Source organism: Rattus norvegicus, chromosome 4 (assembly GCF_036323735.1).
Source record: "Rattus norvegicus strain BN/NHsdMcwi chromosome 4, GRCr8, whole genome shotgun sequence".
NCBI lineage: Eukaryota > Metazoa > Chordata > Mammalia > Rodentia > Muridae > Rattus > Rattus norvegicus.
The window spans coordinates 147,384,929-147,406,485 of NC_086022.1; the positions used below are offsets into that span (position 1 = coordinate 147,384,929).

A 21,557-nucleotide genomic window follows, 5' to 3' on the forward strand; every position below is an offset into this window, starting at 1 on the left:
CACATGCCACACCCAAATCCCCAATGACACAACCTCTATTGCTAAAGGCTTGCTAAGGTCTAGAAGCCAGGTTGATTTTTTTTTTTTTTTTGAATCAAGGTTTCACTATGTAGACCAGGCTTGCCTTGAACTTGAGATCCTTCCAACACACCCAACCTTAACAATAGTATTTTTACTTTTAGTCATTGTTGTTTTTTTTTTTAATTTTATGTGTGAGTATCTTGCCTGCATGTATATACATATACTACCTGCATGCCTGGCACCCATGGAGGTGAAAAGAGGGTGTGAGAGTCCCTGGAACCATCATGTGGGTGTTGGAGACCCAGGTCATCTGCAAGAGCAACAGATGCCTTTAACTCACCTCTTAGCCCTACCAATAATGCTTTAACAGTAACAAGGAGGATCAATACTCCTACTATTCCTTCCAAGGGCTTCTCACTCTCTTAGGATGATTTCAAAATCCTCATCCTGGCTTGAAAGCCCTGAGTACTTCTGCTACATCTGTAATATCTTTCTCTGTCTCCTCCAGCCTCTTTGGATTTTTTTCCATTCTTCTCCCATGCCAGGCTCTTTCAACATGCACTTCCTGTGCATCCCTCCAAATCCAGGCCCATCCTCTCATATGGTGGCCCAATCCAGCCTAAGATTCCTCTTCTCAAAGCCTCACTCTCTCAGCTTAGAGCTGAAGTCAGTACCTGTCCCTTCTCCCACACCTTTGATCTTTGTTTTGCTGATATCACCGTTTGACCTCCGGATTTTGATGTCGGTCCAGTGCACAGGCATCTGGATACAATTTACTCACGACTGTGTCCCAAGACTTACAGCACGCTTGGCAAATGCAATGATTAATGTGGTCATCATGACAAGAACTGGAATCACATAGAAGCTGAGCCTCTGGGTGCACCTGTGAGGGAAGTGTGTAGTCCCTTAATGTGGGGCAGCACCATCCTATAGAGTTTTGTTGCACTAGTATTCATCACTGCCAGCTCCCTGACTATGGATGCAACATAACTTCACACTCCCGACACCCTGATATCTCTGCCATGGGTGACTATACCCTTCAACTGGGAGCCAGGATAAACCCCTAATAGGCATTGACAGTAACAAGAAAACTAACTTCACACACAGTGGGCTCTCAGATACTATCTAGAAACCTGTGCATGGTAGTGACGACCATAGTTATTCCATTCAGAAACAGCATTTGGTCCTTCAGTGTGGGCAGATACTCAATATTTATTGAACCTCTCCTATGTGCTGGGCACCAGACTTCTGCCTGGAGACAGTGTGGAGAAAATAGACAAATTCCCAGACTTACCTTGTAAGTTGGAGGAAGAAACAATACAAACAAAATCATTCTTATGATAAATGACAAAGAGAGTAGAGTCTGTTGCCGGGTGGTGACTGGGGAAAGGGCATCTCTAGGCCAAGTAGTCAGATGAGGCTATCTGAGGCAGTGACTAGAGGCTGAGGGCAGAGAACCTTGGAAAGTGTCCCAGGCTGAGGACTTAACCAGGGCAGAGGCTGCATCAAGCTAAGAGGGACAAAGACTTATGTGGAGAGTAGCCCGGAGATGCAGAGAGCGGTTGGAGAGACAGGCTGTTTTAATTAGGGTTTCTGTTGCTGTGATAAATGCTGTGACCAAAAGCAACTTGGGGAGAAAAGAGTTTAATTCATCTTATACTCCCTGGTCACACTCTATCTCAGAGGGAAGTCAGGGCAGGAACTCAAGGCAGGAACCTAGAAGCAGAAACTGATACAGAAGCCATGGATGCATGCTGCTGACAGCTTTCTCCTATGTTTTGCCTTCTTTATTACAACACCCAGGACCATCAGCCCAGGAATAGCACAGCCCACATCAATCATTAATCAAGAAAATGCACCACAGGCTTGCCCACAGGCCAATCTGGTGGGGGAATTTTCTCAACGGATGGTCCCTCTTTCTAAATGACTCTAGCTTGTATAAAGTTGACATAGAACTATCCAGCATATGTATCTTTGGTCCAAGAAGCAAGACTTGGAGTTTTACCTTCTGCTATGTCCTGGTCACATGATCCTGTTTGGTCCTAAGCTCTGAGGGAGAAAGGCAGAGACCAGCTCCAGAGTGATACTGTCTGAGTCTGTCCCCAACCCTGTGCTTCCTTGTAGTGACCGTGTGGCAGGCCTTCCAACCTCTCCAGGCAACTTATTCATTGACTGAATCAGAGAAATAGTGGTGCCTGCCTTGCAAGATCAATGAAAGGACTACTTAGTTAGCTTTGGGCTGTAAAAGGATCACAAAAGGCTCAATCTGTCCATTATAGCCATTCCTTTCCCCCTTTCCTTTGTCATTTTAATTATTATTTATTTACAGGGGTATGACTTGGTGTGTCACCACATGTGCCTAGAGATCAGAGGACAACTCTAGGGAGTCATGATTTTCTCTTTTGGCCATGTGGGTCCTAGGGATACAACTCAGATAGTCAGGGCTTTTACCTGCTGAAACACTGTTCTGGTCCCTTCTTTGTCCTTTTAATGACAAGATACAGAAGCCTACTCAAGTTATAGCAAGCTATATCCAGAAGGGGAGGGTGAGGTCTCTCGGGTTTCAGGGCAATAAGGTGGGTACACACAGTTTGTTCTCATGCCAGGTCCACATGACTTTGCTCTCAGAGGTGCTGGTCTCCACCATGGCCTTCCTACAACTATTCACCCCTCATTTTCTAACTTCTGCTGAAACTTCCTTTAAAAGACCAACTCACTAAGGGCCAGGGTTACTATCCAATCAACCACACTTTCCTTTGGGTCAGTGGCCATCAATGGCAGAGTGCATTGGCACAGGAGATAAGGTTGATACTGAGAGCATCCTCTAAAGTCACTGGGGTATCAGGCTACATCCTTTAAAAAGCATGGTGGGCAGAGAAGGGATAATTGACATTCCTTCTGTGATTCTGCAGCTTCTGCCCGTACAATAATGAGCCTTCCTAGTCTCTTGTCTTAGAGGTAAGGAAGCTGAGGCTGTCCTGGGCAAGAGACTTCCTCCAGTTAGTGGCCAGTGGGAATAGTGGAATTTCAATTAAAGTTTTTCCTTTGAAATTAGTTTGATGCAGCCAGTCATGAGAAGTCCAACAGATTGTTCTTTCTTTCCACAGAGCACAGAGGTGAGCGAGGTGACAGTCACCAGGGTCCGTGGTAGTAGCACTTGGACAGACTGTGTGTGTGGCAGATTGTCCTTTCCAATGGCTGTGTAAGATCCACACAGCTGCCTTAGCCATGGGCTCCTAACGAAAGTAGACTGTATTATGCTATGTGCTACTTGCCAAGGTCATTCACTAATGTCAGTCAAAGCTGAGATCTACATTCAGGTGTGGGTAGCCCAGAGCCTTTGTGTGTGTGTGTGTGTGTGTGTGTGTGTGTGTGTGTGTGTGTGTGTATTTTTTTTCTTGACAAGCTCATCAATCTGCATGCAGAGGCTGAAGAGGACTGGCATGGGTATGTTTGGTATAGGTGTGGAAGAGTGCTGAGGGCTGAGGAGGGCAAGTGTCAGGGTAGCCAGAGACATCTTTCCTCTCTGTTATAGTTATGCTGCTGTTTGTTTATTAATTTTAGTCAACTTTTGTCAACATGCGCTAGAGTTATCTGGGAAGAGGGGAGTTAACTGAGGCAGCCCGTGAATGAGTCTAAGGCATTTTCTTGATTAAGGATTGATGCAGGAGGACCCAGCCCACTGTGGGAGATGCCACCCTGGGTAGGCAGTCCTGAGTTATATAAGAAAAGAAGTTGTGCTAGGACACATCCTCCACCCGGACTTGAGACTTGAGTCTGAATCCTCTCCTGGCTGTAGCGACCAATCTCAAATATTCAATATCCCACCTAACGCAAACCTATATGCTCGATTGAGAGCTAGAGTAGAAAAAAGTGAGAGAACAGAAAGTGTTCCTACAGTAGTAAATACAAACATAGCATAAAATATAGAGAATTAATTAGAATTATCCTCAACACCAGCATTTAATAGAAATCAATGAATGCTAGGTCTATTACCCCAGAAGCTGCCACACTTAACTCCTTAAATGGTTGTCAGCGTAACCAACAATCAGGCCTGTGGTGATCCCAGAATCCTGGGAACTGTGTCCTTCAGCAAGCAGGGTAGCAGAAATGATAGTGGTGGGGGGAGGGGGGCTGGAGTGATGGCTCAGTGGTTAAGAGCACCGACTGCTCTTCCAGAGGTCCTGAGTTCAATTCCCAGCAACCACATGGTGGCTCACAACCATCTGTAATGAGATCTGATGCCCTCTTCTGGTGTGTCTGAAGACAGCTACAGTGTACTCAAATACATAAAATAAATAAATAATTCAAAAAAAAAAAGAAAGAAATGATAGTGGGGAATCCTAGTTGAGAGTGCCAGTCCCCTCGGTTGTAAAATAGAGAGACAGAATCTACCATGGTGGGCACTTGTATGGAGCATTCAGCATACAGCACACACTTGATGGATGCCATCATTGGAGGTGAGAAAGTTTAGTGCATTTGACTGAGCATGTTATAACATATCAGTTAGTGACTGCTGTGTAAATACTACCCTAGCATTGAGTGGAACTGAAGCCCATCGCCATTTCTTAGCCCTTTAGACCTCCGGGGCATATCAGCTCTCCTAATCTCTTATGGGAAGCTATTCTTTGCTGAGAGAGTCTGGAGAGGGATGGCGGTACCTTTGTAACTGGGGGTTATCTATTCCTGCTTACAGCTGTCTGACAACCCTTGAGCTACTTTAGGGGTTGGCCTCTGACTCAATTCTAAGGATGGAGAATCAGTCCCAAGGTATTTGTTCTTCTGAGGCTGAGGGGGTGCAGGTAGTGGAAACTTTTAGCATCACTGAGTACCCATTACATGAGACAGGTTGTGGTGAGAAATAGCCCAAAGACTTAGGAAGAGCCCAAGACAATGTTCCTCTCGTCCTTGTCTCATTACAAACTTAAAGACAGCTCCAGTCTGGGGTGTCTTATGTGATGGTCAATGCATTCTCCTGCTTAGGGCTGCTTGGGCTGGAAACCAATTTCTTAAGAAGATTTGAATACAAAATAAACATTCCAGCCATAGATCATATGTCCTTGCCAGTAAAGCAGTCAGACAGCTGAAGTTTGCCCTTGGTGCAAATTTTGTCCCTCAGAGTTAGAGGCACAGTGCTGTTATTTGTTGAGTTAGAACTGATTGGGGTGATCGTTTTGTACAATTAGACTATAGGCAGTTTCAGGGATGGAGGATAGGAACGGGGCCTCATCCATCTGTGTCCCCGGCAACTAACTTGGGGCCAGGCACGTAAGAAGATACTTGTTGGATGACAGGCTTCTAATTTGGGGTTCCAGAATGAGCACAGTTGCTATGACAGGTAAACTGACTGTGGAACGCGTATAAAAAATGTAGCCTTCTAGAAGGTTCCATAGCAGAAGAGCCTGGCTTAGCAGAAGCCACCGTGCAGTGGTAGGATTTGGATGGATATGGTAGTCACTGGGGTTGTGGAAAAGACCTATGCACAGAGACTGTTACATAAAGATCCACCAGAGGGAGCTCCAGGCCCTCAAGTCTTCCTTGACTGCAGCGGGTGGCTAAGAGACACTTTCTAGACAAGGACACTTGACCCAGTCTTGGGGTCATGAATACATAGTGAGAGAAGGCATGAGGCGCATGAAAAGTGCAGGGCTTGGCAAACAGGTGGTTCAAATTCTCACTGTTCCACTTCTACAGCTAGCCTTCGTTGTTCAAACCACTGCTCCCTTAAATAGCTTCCCATTCCTCTCTCTTCTCCTGAGAGCTGGGCATATCCTATTCTGTCAAAACTTTCTCTAATTCATCACTTTGTCTGTCACTCAATTAGGCATCCCTTTCAAACACCGGTGCTTCCTTCTACAATCTAATTTTCATTGTTCGGGGTCAAAGGTGTGTACCAAGGTCATGTCTGTGTGTCTGTATTCCAGCCAGAGGGATTAAAGTTGGGTGGTAAGGGCTGAGCCGCACCACAACTAGAAACAGAGTTCTTCAGTAAATAGCACAATCTCAGTGTTCACAGTGGGATCAGAGATCCTGCAACACTAGAGTCTGACTTCAGGATGAAGAGCAGACTGAAGGATAAGAAGGCCACTCCCCTCGGTGTGTCGGCACCCTTGCAAACAACCACGGAGTATGTTTGAGAAAAAGTTAAGCTGTTTTATTTCACAGGATAGCTCCACATCAAACCAGCAGGCACCATCAGAATACGCAACAGAGGATCCAATCAGACACTCTATAGGACGGGCATTTGGTCATAAGGTAGAGAAATGATACCCAGAAGAGGGCAACAGTTAGCATCACATGGGGACAGGCAACCAGCAATTTCCTAGGGTGGTTTCGGTTTGTTTTTTCCTGTCATAATTTGGGGGAAGAAAGAAAGCAAAGCAAACAAAATCAACCAGCCACTCTGAAGCAATCAGAAGCAAACCTATTGCCAAACCATGTAAACAGTCACACTGCCTGGAACGAGGGCCTGGGCAGCAGAGCTAGCCTCGACCCACTTCCATCTAGGGAAGGAAAGTGCACTCTGGCAGTTCCACCTCAAGGAACAGCTTTGTGATTTGCCTGGGACAGTTTGCACAGAAAGGAGTTGTCAGCAAAGGACAGCAATAGCCATTTGGCCAGTCCCAGTGGACGGGACAATAGTACGCTGGCAGATCCACCTTATGAGAGGCCAGGAGGTCTGGACTGACAGTGAAGTCCCTTCTGGGTCCCCTGGGTAGGTTGGAGTATGTGGAATTCTCCACTTTGAATTCATCTGAGTGGAGAAGAGACCCCAGAGAACCAGGGAAGTGGACACGAGCTGTCAGCATCAGATCTGCACAGCAGAAAATCAGCTAAGCAATACCTTGGCCCACCCACTTCCTGCCTCTTCCTCCCTGTCATACCTTTCCCTCCCAGACCAACAGGACCCACCACCGCAGCCAGACATGACACCCCACTCCACCCCTTTCTGGGTTTCTCAGAAGAATGAGGCGTTTGCTCTAGTGTGGAACCATCTGGAAGATGAGAAGTTAGAAACAGAATGGCCGAGAGGGAGGACTGTCCTGTTAGTCCTTGGGGTTTTCCAGCATTTGTTCCGAGTGTATGTGCACTGGCCACTCAACGATGACCAAGTATCAAGTCACGGTATGTTCTCTGCATCCATGCCTCCTGAATAAGAAAGGAATGCACCCGACAAGGCACTCCAGGAGATGCCAATGAAGGGAGCCCCTGTACAGGCTTCTCTCCCACCAGCTCCCCTTTGTGTACCACAAACCAGTTTAAAGTGTTTATAAGGCAGATCTCTGAACTTCTGGTTCCAGCCAGTAGCCAACGGATGGCTCCATTTCCCTGTGTCTCTTCCCACTCCGATTTGATTTCTTCACTGGATATAAACCTTTCCGTTCCTCAGGAATCCATTTCCCTCCTGACCCCTGGTTTAGCGACTTCAGAGGAAAGACTCCCTAGTCTTAATTCCCACCCCTGCAATTCCCTCCAGTTGTGTGCTCTGTCCGGGGTTCAAAAGGCGCTTCAAGGTGAGAAGTTAGCACTGAAGAGAAGGAAAGACGACAGTTGTTCACAGGATCCCACAGCTCAGAGTAGCTCAACGAGGAAAAGAGAAGGAGGGCAGGGAGGGCGAGTGGGGTCGGAAGCTCGGCTTGTTCTCAAATTGATCGGAGAAAGGTCTTTAGTGGCAGCTGGGCCACAAGGTGCCCAGGAAACTAGACCAGGAATTAATTGTCTTTGGTCAGTTTTAATTAAATGAACATCTTGCTGGTTCATTCCTAAAACAGACTGAACACTGTTATACATAAAGACAAAAGGCTTGACCTTGGGGTAAGTTGGAGGTTAAGAAATCATTCCATGAAGCCAAAATAATTCTTTTAAATGCCCGTTATAAACTAACTGATCAGTACAGCTTTCAATAATGGTGATGAACATTGGTAGACACCACTTCCCCTTGTACGATTGGCTATATTGAGGACTACTAACTATGTTACTACACCCCCCACCCCAATCACTGTACAATTAGGTTTCTGGTATTTGTTTTAACATCGATCTATCTACTAGGTGCAAAGATTTGGTGAGTGGCAATGGCTATAATGTAATTGTAGCCTTCTTTAAAAAAATTACAGTTTCACATTTTAACAGTTACTTTCCAGCATTTAACAAATACAGCAATATATAGTGGACTAAAAACAGGCAGGAGTTGGAAGGGAGATGCTCACACTAGATAGACACGGATGGGACTGAGTTGGGAACTGGGGGTGGCTGAGACATGCAAAGGGACCAGATGAAGTGTGCTGGGGATGGGGATGGACAGTGTTTTTCCATTTGTTCTACATCAAAGCTCAGATTGGGGGTTGGAAGAGTTGGGGACTCATCTGCCATCTGTGTGTGTGCTTCCCTAAATGTGAATTCATCAGCCACTTGCCAATGGGGGAAAGATAGATGCATAAGGAAAACAGCTGAGGCTCTGCTCTTGGGGCATTTGGGGAGAGGCAGTAAGGAAAACAAAATAAGTCAACCCAGAGACAAATCAGCACAGCATAACTGGCAATAGGTGCATCAGGTAATAGATTTGTAAACTCAATTTTGCTCCTATCTGGTATCCAGGCAGAGAATATTGCATTTTTGCCTGGGAGGTGAGTGGACTTAAAAATCTGGGAATAGCCCTGGGATACAAAAGAGAAGTCTTATCTCCTTATATGCATAGCAGAGATAACAGATTCCTGGAAACTAGGGCTTCCTGAGCCTGATGCAGCCCACGGGACCATCTGGCATATCTTGTGCAGGTCCCAGCCCACCCCCAGGCCGTACTGTCTTTCAACTATAGAATGGAGATACCTTTATGTGCTCAAAAACATAGGGCCCATCATAGCAGGAGCTGAGAGGAAAGGAAGGCTTGATGGCTCGGGCATCTTACTGACATTCTCATTTTGTGCCCATTCTTGATCCATAGGGTACTCAGTGCTGATCCCACAGGCAAGGCAGATCCTCCCCATACCCAAGTACCAGTGACTCACTAGGTCCCTCCCCGGGGAAGGGGCAAGATGTCTTTAAATGGAGGACCCAAGAGATGGTGGAAGCAAACCCAAAGGGAAGAAATGCCAAGGAGGTTACTTCAAAGCATCTGTAGGTGACAAGAGTGGCATAGCCCCAGGTCACATGGCTCCTGTGGAGACTGTGACACAGATTCTGGATTTTGGACTGTAAAATTTGGAGGTAGGCAGAGAACCAGCCAGGGTGTGTGTGTGTCTGTGTGTGTGTGTGTGTGTGTGTGTGTGTGTGTGTGTGTGTGAGAGAGAGAGAGAGAGAGAGAGAGAGAGAGAGGAGAAGGAGAAGGATGAGAAAGAAGGAGGAGGAGGAGGAAGAAGAGGGAGAGGAGGAGGAGGAGGAGGAGGAGGAGGAGGAAAAGGAGGAGGAGGAGGAAGAAGAAGAAGAAGAGGAAGAGGAGGAGGAGGAGGAGGAGGAAAAGGAGGAGGAAGAAGAAGAAGAGGAAGAGGAGGAGGGGGAGGAGGAGGAGGAGGAAAAGGAGGAGGAAGAAGAAGAAGAAGAGGAAGAGGAGGAGGGGGAGGAGGAGGAGGAGGAAAAGGAGGAGGAAGAAGAAGAAGAAGAGGAAGAGGAGGAGGAGGAGGAGGAGGGGGAAGAGGAGGAGGAGGAGGAGGAGGAGGAAAAGGAGGAGGAAGAAGAAGAGGAGGAGGAGGAGGAGGAGGAAGAGGAGGAGGAGGAGGAGGAGGAAGAGGAGGAGGAGGAGGAGGAGGAGGAGGGGGAGGAGGAGGAGGAGGAGAAAAGATCCTGGGTTTGGCATGCAGAGGGCGAGTAAAAATGTAGGACTAGGTTTGCCCGCGGCACATTATCCAACAATTCTGGAAGTATCTGGAAAATGGAGACGACAAAAAAAGCAGGTAAAATGGAATCAAAAGAGCCATGCAGAAGTCTGTTGTGACACTACAGAATCACGTACCTTGTTTCTACCACCATGTTTTGTCTACGTTAACTGCTTTAGAAGAAATGGAAGGAGAGGAGGGATGGAGGGTGGGGAGCACTGCCATTGTCATAGAACCCCAGCCTACGGTGTTTCCTAGGACGGAGGTCAGGGGATGACTGGGCACCAGGGGCAGAGTGTGGTGTGGATTGCTCTCAAACAGACCTGGTGTGACCGAACGCCTCCTTGCCCACTCAGTTCCAAATCTGACAAAACATAATCAGTAGAATGAGGAGGAAGAAAAACATTAAGTATTTTGAAGATGAGAGAAGTAAAACTTGTATTGTCACCACAGCTTAATCCCTACAGCACTTCTAGGGTTTGAACTAATTCACACTACGGTTTTGGGTTTTGTTTGTTTGTTTTTTGCTGTTATTGTTCCCTCAACCACAGACCGATGCTGTGTTAGGATGGTGCACAGCGTCTCACCATCCTGATTCAGCATACAAGCTCAAAGGTCTTCACACCAACTTCCCCTGTGGCTCTTGGGGTACAGTTGACCCTTGGCCTCCGGGTGACAGGGCAGGGTCTCTGGGGGCATGGGTGAAGGGTTTTCTATGGAGGGTTCCCCACCTTTAGGAGCAGCCTGCTTAGGGGTACTGCCTGCCCCACCCTTCCTTGAGGGGCAGACTGTTCTGGAAGGCCACGACTTCTGGAGACAGCTGGAGACTGTTTCTGGTTTTGTGTCTCTGCAGGTTAGTGGTATATTGCTTCGTTCGCAGTTACTGTGGGGGCCTCTAAGTTCTCCCAGAGAAGTCCCTGCAAATCCCACCGAATAACAGCGGGAAATGTTTGGTGGCATGGGTCTGAGGTAAATCTAAGTTTCATAAAAAGAAAAAAAGGAGCGTCTATATACAGTTAGCATGTGTGTATGCCCAGCTCTCTAGTATATGTATATAGATGCATAAATATATATATACACACACCTACAGACACATACGTACACATATGCGTATATATGCATGTATTGGTATACACACACATATATACGTATGTAGAGAATATCGAGAGAATAGTTTTCCAGTGAAAATATGAGACGCTGGTAAGCATCTGCCTCAATCTCAGGAAACACCGTCCTTGGGACTGATCTTGCTCCAGCATTCCTTGGCATGTCTGTCTGCTCACAAGAGGTCTGTGGCATTCACATGGCTGAGTAGGAGTTGCAGCTAACGCCTGGGCCTCTGCTCTCCACAGACATACACCCTCCCAGGCTGACCTTCTAGGATCTGCCCTCCAAGGCCAGGAGATCCCTGGGAAGCAAGTGGAAGCCACGGAGGCCACCCTAGGCCTCGGTGTGCTGCAGTGGGCCACGGCGATGTCACCGATCCTGCAGGTCACATAGTGCCGGACTTGTCTGAGGAGCTATTAGGGAACATCTTCTCGGTAGGTGTCACTGCCGGGCTGCCCACACCTGAGCTGCTGCTGCTGCTGGACCGGTGCTGGACCACAGGTCTGACTGGACGCATGGGGGGTGGACGCAGCTGGGCACCAGCCAGGCGAGCCGACAGGGCTGGCTTGAAGGTGGTCATCATCTCTGTAGACGAGCTGCTGCTTCGACGCATGGCAGCATCGGGGTCTCGGATGACAATGGTGTGCAGGGGGCTGGCAGGCTCTGAGCTGATGGGGCCTGGTGGATTCTTTAGGGGCTCCAGGGTGTCCAGCACCACATCTGGTGCCTGCTTGACAGTGTTCTGTCTCTCAAGTTCCCGCAACTCATGAAGAGCCGTGCTCATGGTCTTCTCGATGTCCTGAGGACAGAGAGGGCTCTGGTCAACACAGTGTCTTCAGAGCTGCTAGCCAGTTCAAGACCTTCCAGAGGGTGTTACTTAGAAGCCCTACTGCCCAGAGGGAGGTCAGACCCCAAGGGTGTTTTGTAACCAACTCAGGGAATCAGCATGAGCATCCCTTATTCGTGTCCTGCCTAGGAAGTCACCTTCATAAAGGCAGATAGATCAGGTTATGGCTGGCAGACAGACATTCGGTCAAACAACTAACTCTGCACCCCATTGCTATTGGACTGCATTGACCTCTCTGATCCTGAGAATTCTCACTGGTAAATTGCAGACAATTAGAATATCTACCTCAGAGGGTTGGTGGATGTGTAAAATGATCAGGTCCTTGCAAAGAGATGGGCATGGCACCTGGCACATAGGAAGCACTCAAACAGTCACAACAATCCCCATAGCAAAGATACCTTATGCTGAGCACTTACCCAAGGCCTTTAATAATTTAGTGATGGGTAGGGACAACTGTTATACCCGATTCATGCATAAGGAAACTGAAGCTCAGACTAGTCAAGTACCTTGTCCAGGGTCACACAGCTAAATAGCAAGACAATCCAAGTCAGAACCCAGGCAGTCTGTCTCAAGAGTCTCTGCCCTAGCTATTGTGTTGTTTTTGTTGTTTTGTTTTATTTTATTAAAAGTCCTTTGTCTTAGAGGTAGAAGGATGGCTTCGTGGTTAAGAAAACTGGCTACTTTCCCAAAGAACCCAGGTTCAATTCCCAGTACCCACACAGTGGCTTATAACGTGATGTACAGTCTCAGGGATCTGTCACCCTCACCTTACTCTGTGGGCACTGCGCACATGTGGTACATAGACATCCATGCAGGCAAAACACCATACATGAAATCAAATGGAAAAAAAAATAAAGTCATTTCATCACATTCAGATATTGAGAGAATTCATCTCCCGCCCTACAGAATTGCACAACAGTATGCCCTCTTAAAAGTTTAACTTGCCCAAAGGGAAATTACCTACTGACTCTACACTGTGCCTCCTAGAAGGACAGGAAGACTGCCTTCCTCCCAGCATTATGGTCTAAAAGGCTCATGTCTTATTTTAAAAGGGGGAAAAATTTTTTAATGGCATACAGTTGTATCGGCACGCTCATCAAAAAGAGAATACCTCAGGGGTCAGAGGTGTGGCATTCCAGGCCAGCCTGAGCTCCTTGTCTACCAATCCAGGGCAGGGCTAGGGCTGAAGGCAGCACTGACTACAGGCTGGGCAAACACTAGCCACTCTGAGCTGCACTCCGTCCATCCAGAAAGCCCACACTTGCTGTGAAGGTGTGGTGGGAGGATGGACAGGAGGAAGCTCTGCACACAGCCAGAGAGTGGTCAACCAACTCCTCGGAGTTCACGTCCCTGTTCAGGGGGCTTTCAATGGGGCTGCCACCATATCCAGCAGATGTGGGGGGGAGCTGCTCAGGCTGATCTGACCCAGAACCCACAGAGGGCACAAGGGGCCTGTCTTCGCAGGTGCCATATCCAATCTGAGCTATGTTGGCACCAAAGTATACTTGCTCTTAAGCAGTCTGAGGCCAGCCCTGGAAGAAATGCATGGCTCTGGGGAGAGAGATGGGACTGAGGCCTGGAGATAAAGAAGAGGTCTCTATCTACCAGAGTTCTTCACGCTCTCCTTTCTGGATTTGCAGGCGTCATCCTTCCTGCCAGACTCCAAAGTTTCCCCAACCAGCTTCTTGCTCCCCTGCTGTGTCAGTCTATCCCTTTTGCTTTCTGTATTCTGCTAATGACTAACACCAGTCTCATGCCTCTGTGCAGGCAGCTTTAAGAAGGAGTCTTCGGGAGTTTCTTTATCCAGAGGTTTGGTTATAAGTGACTCTGCGGGAGGGCTCTTCTCCCCACCTACGGTACACATGCTGTGCAGGGTCACCTCAGCCTATGCTACTGTTCTGGGACTTAGTCTCCTATTGTACCCACAATGCCCTCTGTTTGCTCTAATGCAATGGGAGCTGAAAGATAAAAGTGTCAATGACTAAGATGTCATTTCCTCATCTCCCCATCCCTGGAAGAGTGTGAACGGGAAAGACAGAAAGCTCAGAGACAGGTGGGCTGAAGGGTTTAGGCTGCAGCCTTGCATTAGTCTGATGAGGAATGCGTAAGTCTGCCAGGTGAAGCCGCAGGGAGGCACTGGGGACCGAGGGACACCATTGGGAAGGTCCTCATTTTTCCACTTCCTCCCCACTTCAGATTACAGTGTTGCACATTTCTGTAACAGTCTCATTGTCAAAGCTTTAACTCTACATTGTTCAGGGCATTTGGAGACCAGAGAATCTAGGGTGAATCCATCTACTACTTGGGGTCCTCCACACTACCTCCCCTTTGACTCAGAGATGAAATTGAGCAAGTGTTCACACTTGCTGACTGGTGTCTTCCCAACTACCTCCACAGTTTCCTGTGAGCTTCAGTTCCACTGGAGAAAAGCACTATCCAGTTAGAGTGGGCTCGCACACTGACAATACTCGGAGTATTGCTAAGTGCATTTCTTGGGTTAGGCTAACAAAATGCTCCTCAAAACTAAAGTCTGGAGACGGGATACACTCTGTTCTTGCTGGAGATCCATAGTGCACAACAAACTTTTGCAAAGCTCCAAAATGTATTGTCAATATACCTTTCTATTTAGTCAGAGTACAGCAGTATAAATGATGCTGGCTTCAGACTACCCCTCACCCCACTGGCATGGCATAGCAGTCTGTGACGTGTTAGGCACAGTGCCCCAGATTGCATCGAGTTTCCATGTAAAGGGCCTAAGCCAGCTTTAGGAAGCCCCTGCCCTGCTGCGACTGGCAGAGAGTCTTTAGAAGATTCTAGGTGATAGGATGATAATGGTTCTCAAGAGAGTAACCTTCAAGGATAGAAGACCAAGTTGACTATCTCCTCTGCTTGGCCTATGCCAAGGTATCGACCTCAAGGACTCTCTGGAAGTAGGCATCAGCATGTGAGGTAACGTCCGTGTGTGGAGTTCTAGCTGGTGGTGTATTGCTTCGGTCAGGGTATTCTCTGAGGATCTTCCCTGGACTCTTGAAAGGACATGCTCAGAAGTTCGCAAGCTCACCTCAACCCCTGCCAAATGGGTACTCAAAGGCTATCAGCATAACAGATTCCCCCTGCCTGTAGGATCTGCTAGGCTCTCTTATCTCTTAAGTGAGAGACAACATTGAGAGAGGTATATAATGGACCATTGCCCAAAATTACAGCCAGGGGGATAAAAATGGAGACTTCTAGTAATGGAATGTCAAAACCAGACATGACCAGTGATGTGAACTAGTAAACAATGAAACAATGCATGGTGTGTTCATCTGGCCAGTGGGGTGTGGGGGAGGGAAACAAACAGGAAAAAAAAACCACCAAAAATGACAGGAAGTGCTATGAAAGAGCTTGAGATTTTCTTCCATTTTGCCTCAGCTATTTAGTGCTGCCCATCTCTTGAGTCTCGGGTCATATCCTCCCAGTGCATTACTTCCAAGCTGTAGACTCTCAAACTATCATGTGCTCCCTCACTTACTTATTAAAGATGCCCAGCCTAGCTGCCATTTTGGGTTGGCAGTTCTCTTTAACTATAAGCTCGTACAGGCAGGGCCAAAGTACATGGGGTCTCCACTGTACTTCATTGTACGTGGTGGATGTCACACAACAGATAGATGCCCTGCCAAGAATCACCAATAAGGTGAATAGAGTAATGAATGAAGGAGGGATACATGCATGTATAGATGGATAGATACATACATGGATGCATGGATACACGGACTCAATCATAGCACCTGTGGAGAGGTCTGCCATTGCTTCAGCTACCCTCTCTTCTGTGTGTGTGTGGGGGGGGGAGGGGAGATCTTCCAGTCTTTCCAAGGGCCATAGCTAGTGGCACGGAAAGGAAGCCAACTCACTGTCTTGTCTGACTCAGTCTCAAGTCCCACCAAGACCAGTGTAGCCCCCACTCAGCACTTCCCACCCTCTGTCCCACTGAGTGTCTCACTGGCCTAACTGTCTTCTGTGAGGCCCTTACTTCTGCGAGGGCCTCAGCCTCTAGGGACTTGTGGTCCCCTAGGCTGCTGTGTCGAGTGGAGCCGCAAGTTGACCTCATGGAGAGCCCTTCTGTCAGCGCCTTCTTGTCAGGGTAGTTGATGCTGCCAGCGCTTCCGAACGTCGCCATCCTCCTCTTCTCAGGGCTCTCAATCCGTCCCCGGCTGAGGGGGATTTTGTGGGGGCTGCTGGGACAGGCAGCAGCTCGGGGTGGCGTATCTATGCTGGGACCCAAGCCCCGGGGTGGGCTGTGTGTGTCGCCCCCACTTCGGCGCCTGGGGATGGCTGCTCCGTCGGACCGTAGTCTCACTCTGCAAAGGAGCCAGGGGCAGGAAGCATGGGGCAGAAGTCAACCCTAGCCAGTCTCAGAGTGCACCAGCCAACCCCCATGCCACAGCTACACGTAAACCTAGAGGAGCTAAGACAGTGAAAGCCTCTTTCAACCAGAATGTACACTTTAGCAATAAAGGCTGGGTTCAGATCTGTGACACCTCCTCTAAAGAGTAACCTGGCCCAGGGAGGAACACAGAGAGTGGGAGCCAGGTTGGTGGCAGCAATGCTGCAGACCAGAGTCTAAGGTCAGGGCAGGGCAGGAAGATTTCAAACTAGAAATGCTATGACCAGCTATGGTCCTATATAGTCTGAAACCTTTCAGACTCTAGGTAGTTTGAAACACTTAGGCTTGACTGTACCAAAAAGCCACAGTAAGCATGGGGGAGGGGGGACCCTGGGAACAAAATACTTTCCAACCTCCCCAGAGCAGGGCTATCCATACGGCTTTCCCAGACCTCGGAAATCAAGTTGTTGAAGAGTGAACACACCATTGTAAAATGTGCCTCGTGTCTATGGGTACCTTGTCCACCTCCAACGTTCTACTGGTATAAAAGGGTATGAGCTGTTTGGGGGAGGAAGGGAGAGGCACAGGCCTTTGACCCATGTCTGTCACACCTTTCCTGTCTTCTCCCAAGTCCATTCTGTGAATGAGCTACATCGATGGACTATCTTTCACCTGCACACATTTGAGTGGGTTTAAAAATGACTTAAAGATCGCTCTGTCCTATGGAAGTCACCCAAGATATAGAGGCCTTCATGGGAGGGAGGGAAGTTGGATGGAGATGAGGGTAGGGAGGAATAGGGTGCTGGGAATAAGTTCCATGGGACTGGTGGCATTCAAACCCTCTGCCCCCAGCAAAGCTAAGCAAGCCTGTGGCTGCCCCAGTAGGACCAAAGCATAGGTGTTGGGGAGGAAGAGGCTTTGAGAAAGAAAAGAAGAAAGATGAGTGAGGGAAGAGTGGAGAGAGGAGGCAAGAGATGATATGGTCCTCCTAGGAGCGGGGGACCATGCCATTCTCATCAGTGGAGCCCAGTCTTTGACTTCTCCATGGATTCTATCATCCTGCTGTGTCCAAAGCTGAACTGAATAGACTTAGCTCTAAAAAGAGGCATCGGGACCTCAGCCAAAATCAATCCTTGAGTATGCTCCCATTGTATGCTGACACAGGTGGCTGCCAAGCTCTGAAAAGACTGGGTTGATCACATGATCCTTCTGCTGTAGGAGTGGGGTGGGGCACACAGACTTGACATTCTAAGAGGACACAGGGTTGGGAGTGAAGCAGAGTGACAGGCTGTTAGCTTTCTCTCTTTTCCTGTTCTCAGGATACTTGTACAGCTCCTTGCTGGTAGAAGGGTCATGTGACACAGCCCATTCTCTGTGAAGAAACTGGCAATCTGCTCCCACCAAACAGGTGGGTGGAGTCGGGTATCAACTTTCACTGGCACAAAAGGAGGTGTGAGTTCTCTGTTTAAGTGGTGTGTTTCAGGCATGGGGGACTGTGGAAGCTTTAGATTTTTTAAAATATTGCATAACAAATCATCTCCAGCAGATACAGGAGCTGGAGAGAGGAAGAAAAGCACTGGCCAATTTTTCTCCTCTCTCTCTCTCTCTCTCTCTCTCTCTCTCTCTCTCTCTCTCCTCTCTCTCTCTCTCTCTCTCTCTCTCTCTCTCTCTCTCTCTTACACTGTGTGTGTGTGTGTGTGTGTGTGTGTGTGTGTGTGTGTGTGCGCGCGTGCGCTCATGTGTGGTATGTCTGTCACTGTCCCTGTTTCTATTTCTGTCTGTCTCTCTAAGTATTATTATATTACATTTTCAAGATTATTATACTAAATAGACAGGCTGGCCTATGATTATTATTTAAAATAAAAAGTTCCTTGATCCCAGGCTATGTCTTCTGCCTTCTTCAATGCCCCACCCCTACCCTCCACCTCAAAGCTGGGTGCCTCACACCTAGAATCCTTGTGTCCTTCCAGCCAGCCCACCTAGCTGTTCCCAATGTCATGGCTTATAGAATCAAGGTGCTGTAACAGCCTTCTCCTCTCCTTCCTGTCCTCTTGCTTCTCCCAGTTCAGACACAAACAAACAAATGGGTACTAGTGAGACAAAAATGAACCCATGTTTCCTACCGGCCCATCACCCCCCCAAAGCCGTAATCAGAGATGTGCTCTGTGGGGGACTGGAGGTCATTCTTGGAGGAGGCCTTGTCATCCAGCAGTGGCCCACTGCTGGCCTCGCTGTCAGCCTTTTGGCTCAGGCTATCGGAGAAGGCATCATCCCTGGGGAGGAGAGAGACATAAGTTGGAGGTGGTTCCCACCCTCTGAGGAAGGCCCAGGATGCCCAGACTCATCCACAGCTGTCTGCACACACCTATGTCTATACCAGCAGCCCAGGGTGAGCACCGTCCCTCCACACACCTACTGCAATGCTCCCATAGCCAGGCTCGCTAACAGCTGGCTCCCTTGTATTCTACCCCTCTACCACTGTTTCTAGCTTGTTCTCTTAGACCCTTTCAATGATGGAGACAGGTTGAAGAAATGGGTGATGGAGTCTGCAAGCTGGGCATGGGGTACTGAGTGCTGAGTCTCCCAGTATAGGGTACTGTATGCTGAGTTTCCTACGGCTCCATGAAAAGCAGTTCAGAGCCAAGCAAGAGAGGAAGGGTTACCTCAGTTCCTTATCTCCCTATCTGCAGTGTGGGATACTTGTGGGGTGACCCATGCGTTTAGGGGTGCCCTGACAGTTTCCTTCTATAACCTTCTCCTTCCAGTAACCTGTCCTTGCTGTCAGAGGTCTGTGGACTCCGGGGCTGCCAGATGGCTCGCTATTACAGCATTCCCTTTCTCATTCGCTTGGCTTTGCCTTTGCTCAAGCTTACAACTTCCTCTCCTGCGCCACAACAAAGGCTTATGGTCCTCTTTCTGTGGAGTTTAGCTCCATAACTGCTTCCAGGTCAGGTCAGCTCTGCTGAGCCTATCCAAGCTGGAAGGGAATGAGAGAACCCCACACAAAGTGTTGACTTCTTGAACTTTCTGACAGTGCTAGATTCTTGGGATGTGTGGCTTTTTAACTCCTTAAATTGTTAAAAATAACACCTGATTGAAGGGAAACGAGGAATGTTTCTTTTTTCCCCATCCCCTTTGATGGGTTGGTGAACTTCTCACTGGCTACAGGAAAAGCTCAAGATAGTGGAGGGATACAAGAAGAATATGGATGCTAATGACCACGGCGAGTGATCGCCTAGATGTGACTCATGGCTCTGGATGGCGGCCCCAGACCTAATACTATCTCTGTATCATCTGAAAGACAGGCAGCATGCATATTTCTCCTGTGGATTTCCACTTAGAGGAAGTTAGAAAAAAGCATTCTGAGAGATTATCACACATACTGAACCTGGAAGAACAAATTTCCAGGATTCCCCTTCCACTGCCCATTCGAGACACCACTAATCTATTACCTCATTCTTCACAGAAGGCCCCAGTTCTCACTCACATGTCCTGTACAACTATGTACTGATGAGGGATGAGTCCATCTACGCCATTGTGACGGCCCTCCCACCAGTCCTCGGAGGCACGGTGGTACAGGAGTAGTGAGGCCCCTTTTTTGAAAGATAGTTCACGAGGGGACCGCCCCACATAGTCAAACTTGGCGATGGCCTCGATCTGTTCCACTTCTGGAAGAAAATCAAGAGGAAGAGCATCTGTGAGATCATGGGGTGGCCCGGGACTCATGCAGCCTTGGCTGCAGTGAGGAAACGTGGGCAGCAGGCTTGATGAACACATGTGGGCTGGGGCTTAGGACCCCAGCACGCTAGGCTCACACTCCTTCCCACTGCTTGATCTTAGGTGAGCCATGTAATTTCTCAGAATGTCTGCTGATAACCCATCTCATAAAACAAACAAACAAACAAATCTAAACAATCCATAGGGAGCTGGTGTGCCAGATCCTTGTTTTCCATTTCATAATTACTGAAGCCAGTTTGGCCAGGTGTGGTAATGCATACCTATAGTCTAAGCACTTGGGAGGTAGAGGTAGGATAACAGGAAGTTAAGGCTAGTCTGAGCTACCTGAGACCCTGTATTGTGTGTGTGTGTGTGTGTGTGTGTGTGTGTGTGTGTGTGTGTGTGTGTGTGTTTGAAGGAATTTCTGTACCTTCTACATCTCCACTTTCCAATGGGGCCTTTTCTCCCTGGTCCACTTTACACATAAGACCCCGCCCTGCCTGCAGCACTAGATTCCCATCTCCGTTCACTCACGATACTCTCCAGGGCTCTCTTCTCTCTTTCCTCTTTCCTTTGTTAGGATGGGGATGGGGCCCAGAGCCTCGCACACACTAGGCAGGTTAGCCACACAGTCAGCCTCTCAGTGGCTCGTAAACTTGCAAACAGTGAATGAAAATAAGGACACAGCACAGTCAAGTTCTCGGATACAGCTAAAGCCCTGCCTAGATGAAATTTAGAGTAGCAAATGGCAAGTCCTAAATCAATAACCTCCACCTTCTAAAAACAGGAAGTAGGGAGCTGGAGGGATGGCTCAGTGGTTAAGAGCAGGCTGCTCTTCCAGAGGACCTGGGGTTGAGTCCTAGCACCTACATGTCAGCTCTAGTTCCAGAGGACCTAGCACCCTCTTCTGGCCTCCCAGGACACTGCATGCACATAGGCATTCATGCGGGCAAAACACTAAAAGTAAATTTAAAATCTAGAAAGAAATTTTACTAAAACATTAGAAATATGAACTAAACCCAAGCAAGCAGAACAAGATGTAATGCCGACGAGAGTAGAATTAAATGAGACAGAGACTAGGAAGCTAGGGGACATCCAAGCTGCTGTTTTGAAAACGATCAATGAAATTAAACAAATCTTTGGCTAAATAAACTAAGGAAATAAGAATGAAAAATCATGTCAGTCAAATGTAAGATCAGAAATGAAAGAGGAACCTTAATGTTATTACTTTGAAGGAAAAAGAGATATCAGAAAGAAACATTACCAACAACTACATATCAACAAACTAGGAAGTCAGATAAAATGGGCACATTTCTAACATACAGATTGAGAAATAGGCTATCCGGGGCCAATGAGATGGCCCAACAGGAAAGGCTGCTTGCCGCTAAGCCCCAAAATGTGAGTTTGATCATTGAGCCTTACATGGTGGAAGGAGTGACCCAAATCCTGCACGTTGTCCTCCAACCTCACAACTACAAGCCATGGCATAAGCACCCCTCCCCCAATAAGCAAATATTTTAAAAAATCAGAACATCAGGATGGTAAGATGGCCTCAGTTCCCTCCTCATTAGACATGTAGGGTGGAAGAGCTTCGTGCAGGGGTGCACACCTGTCTTCCAGCACTCCCGTGGTGAGATGGATGGGAGGCAAGAGAATCATCCAGAAGCTCCCAGGCCAGCTAGCCTGTCGCACG

The 21,557-nt window shown here is 48.0% G+C and overlaps 1 protein-coding gene and 1 long non-coding RNA gene across 6 annotated transcripts in view; one reads left to right on the plus strand and one right to left on the minus strand.

Annotated features, from left to right (window-relative positions):
- LOC102548080 (uncharacterized) overlaps nucleotides 1–21,557 on the plus strand; it is a 67,153-nt gene that overhangs the window by 7,963 nt on the left and 37,633 nt on the right. The gene's annotated exons all lie outside the window — the stretch shown is intronic.
- Nucleotides 6,154–21,557, minus strand: part of Srgap3 (SLIT-ROBO Rho GTPase activating protein 3) — a 235,326-nt gene continuing 219,922 nt past the window's right edge. For 2 of the 4 annotated variants that reach the window (XM_006237048.5, XM_039108202.2), the window contains 4 exons: nucleotides 19,635–19,815; nucleotides 18,271–18,420; nucleotides 15,794–16,121; nucleotides 6,154–11,736 (listed from right to left, as the gene is read on the minus strand). In XM_006237048.5, coding sequence (XP_006237110.1) covers nucleotides 11,323–11,736; nucleotides 15,794–16,121; nucleotides 18,271–18,420; nucleotides 19,635–19,815 — 1,073 coding nt within the window. In that variant the 3' untranslated portion in view covers nucleotides 6,154–11,322. The remainder of the gene's footprint in view (nucleotides 11,737–15,793; nucleotides 16,122–18,270; nucleotides 18,421–19,634; nucleotides 19,816–21,557) is intronic. The other 2 variants (NM_001191975.1, XM_039108203.2) reach the window with 2 other exon arrangements.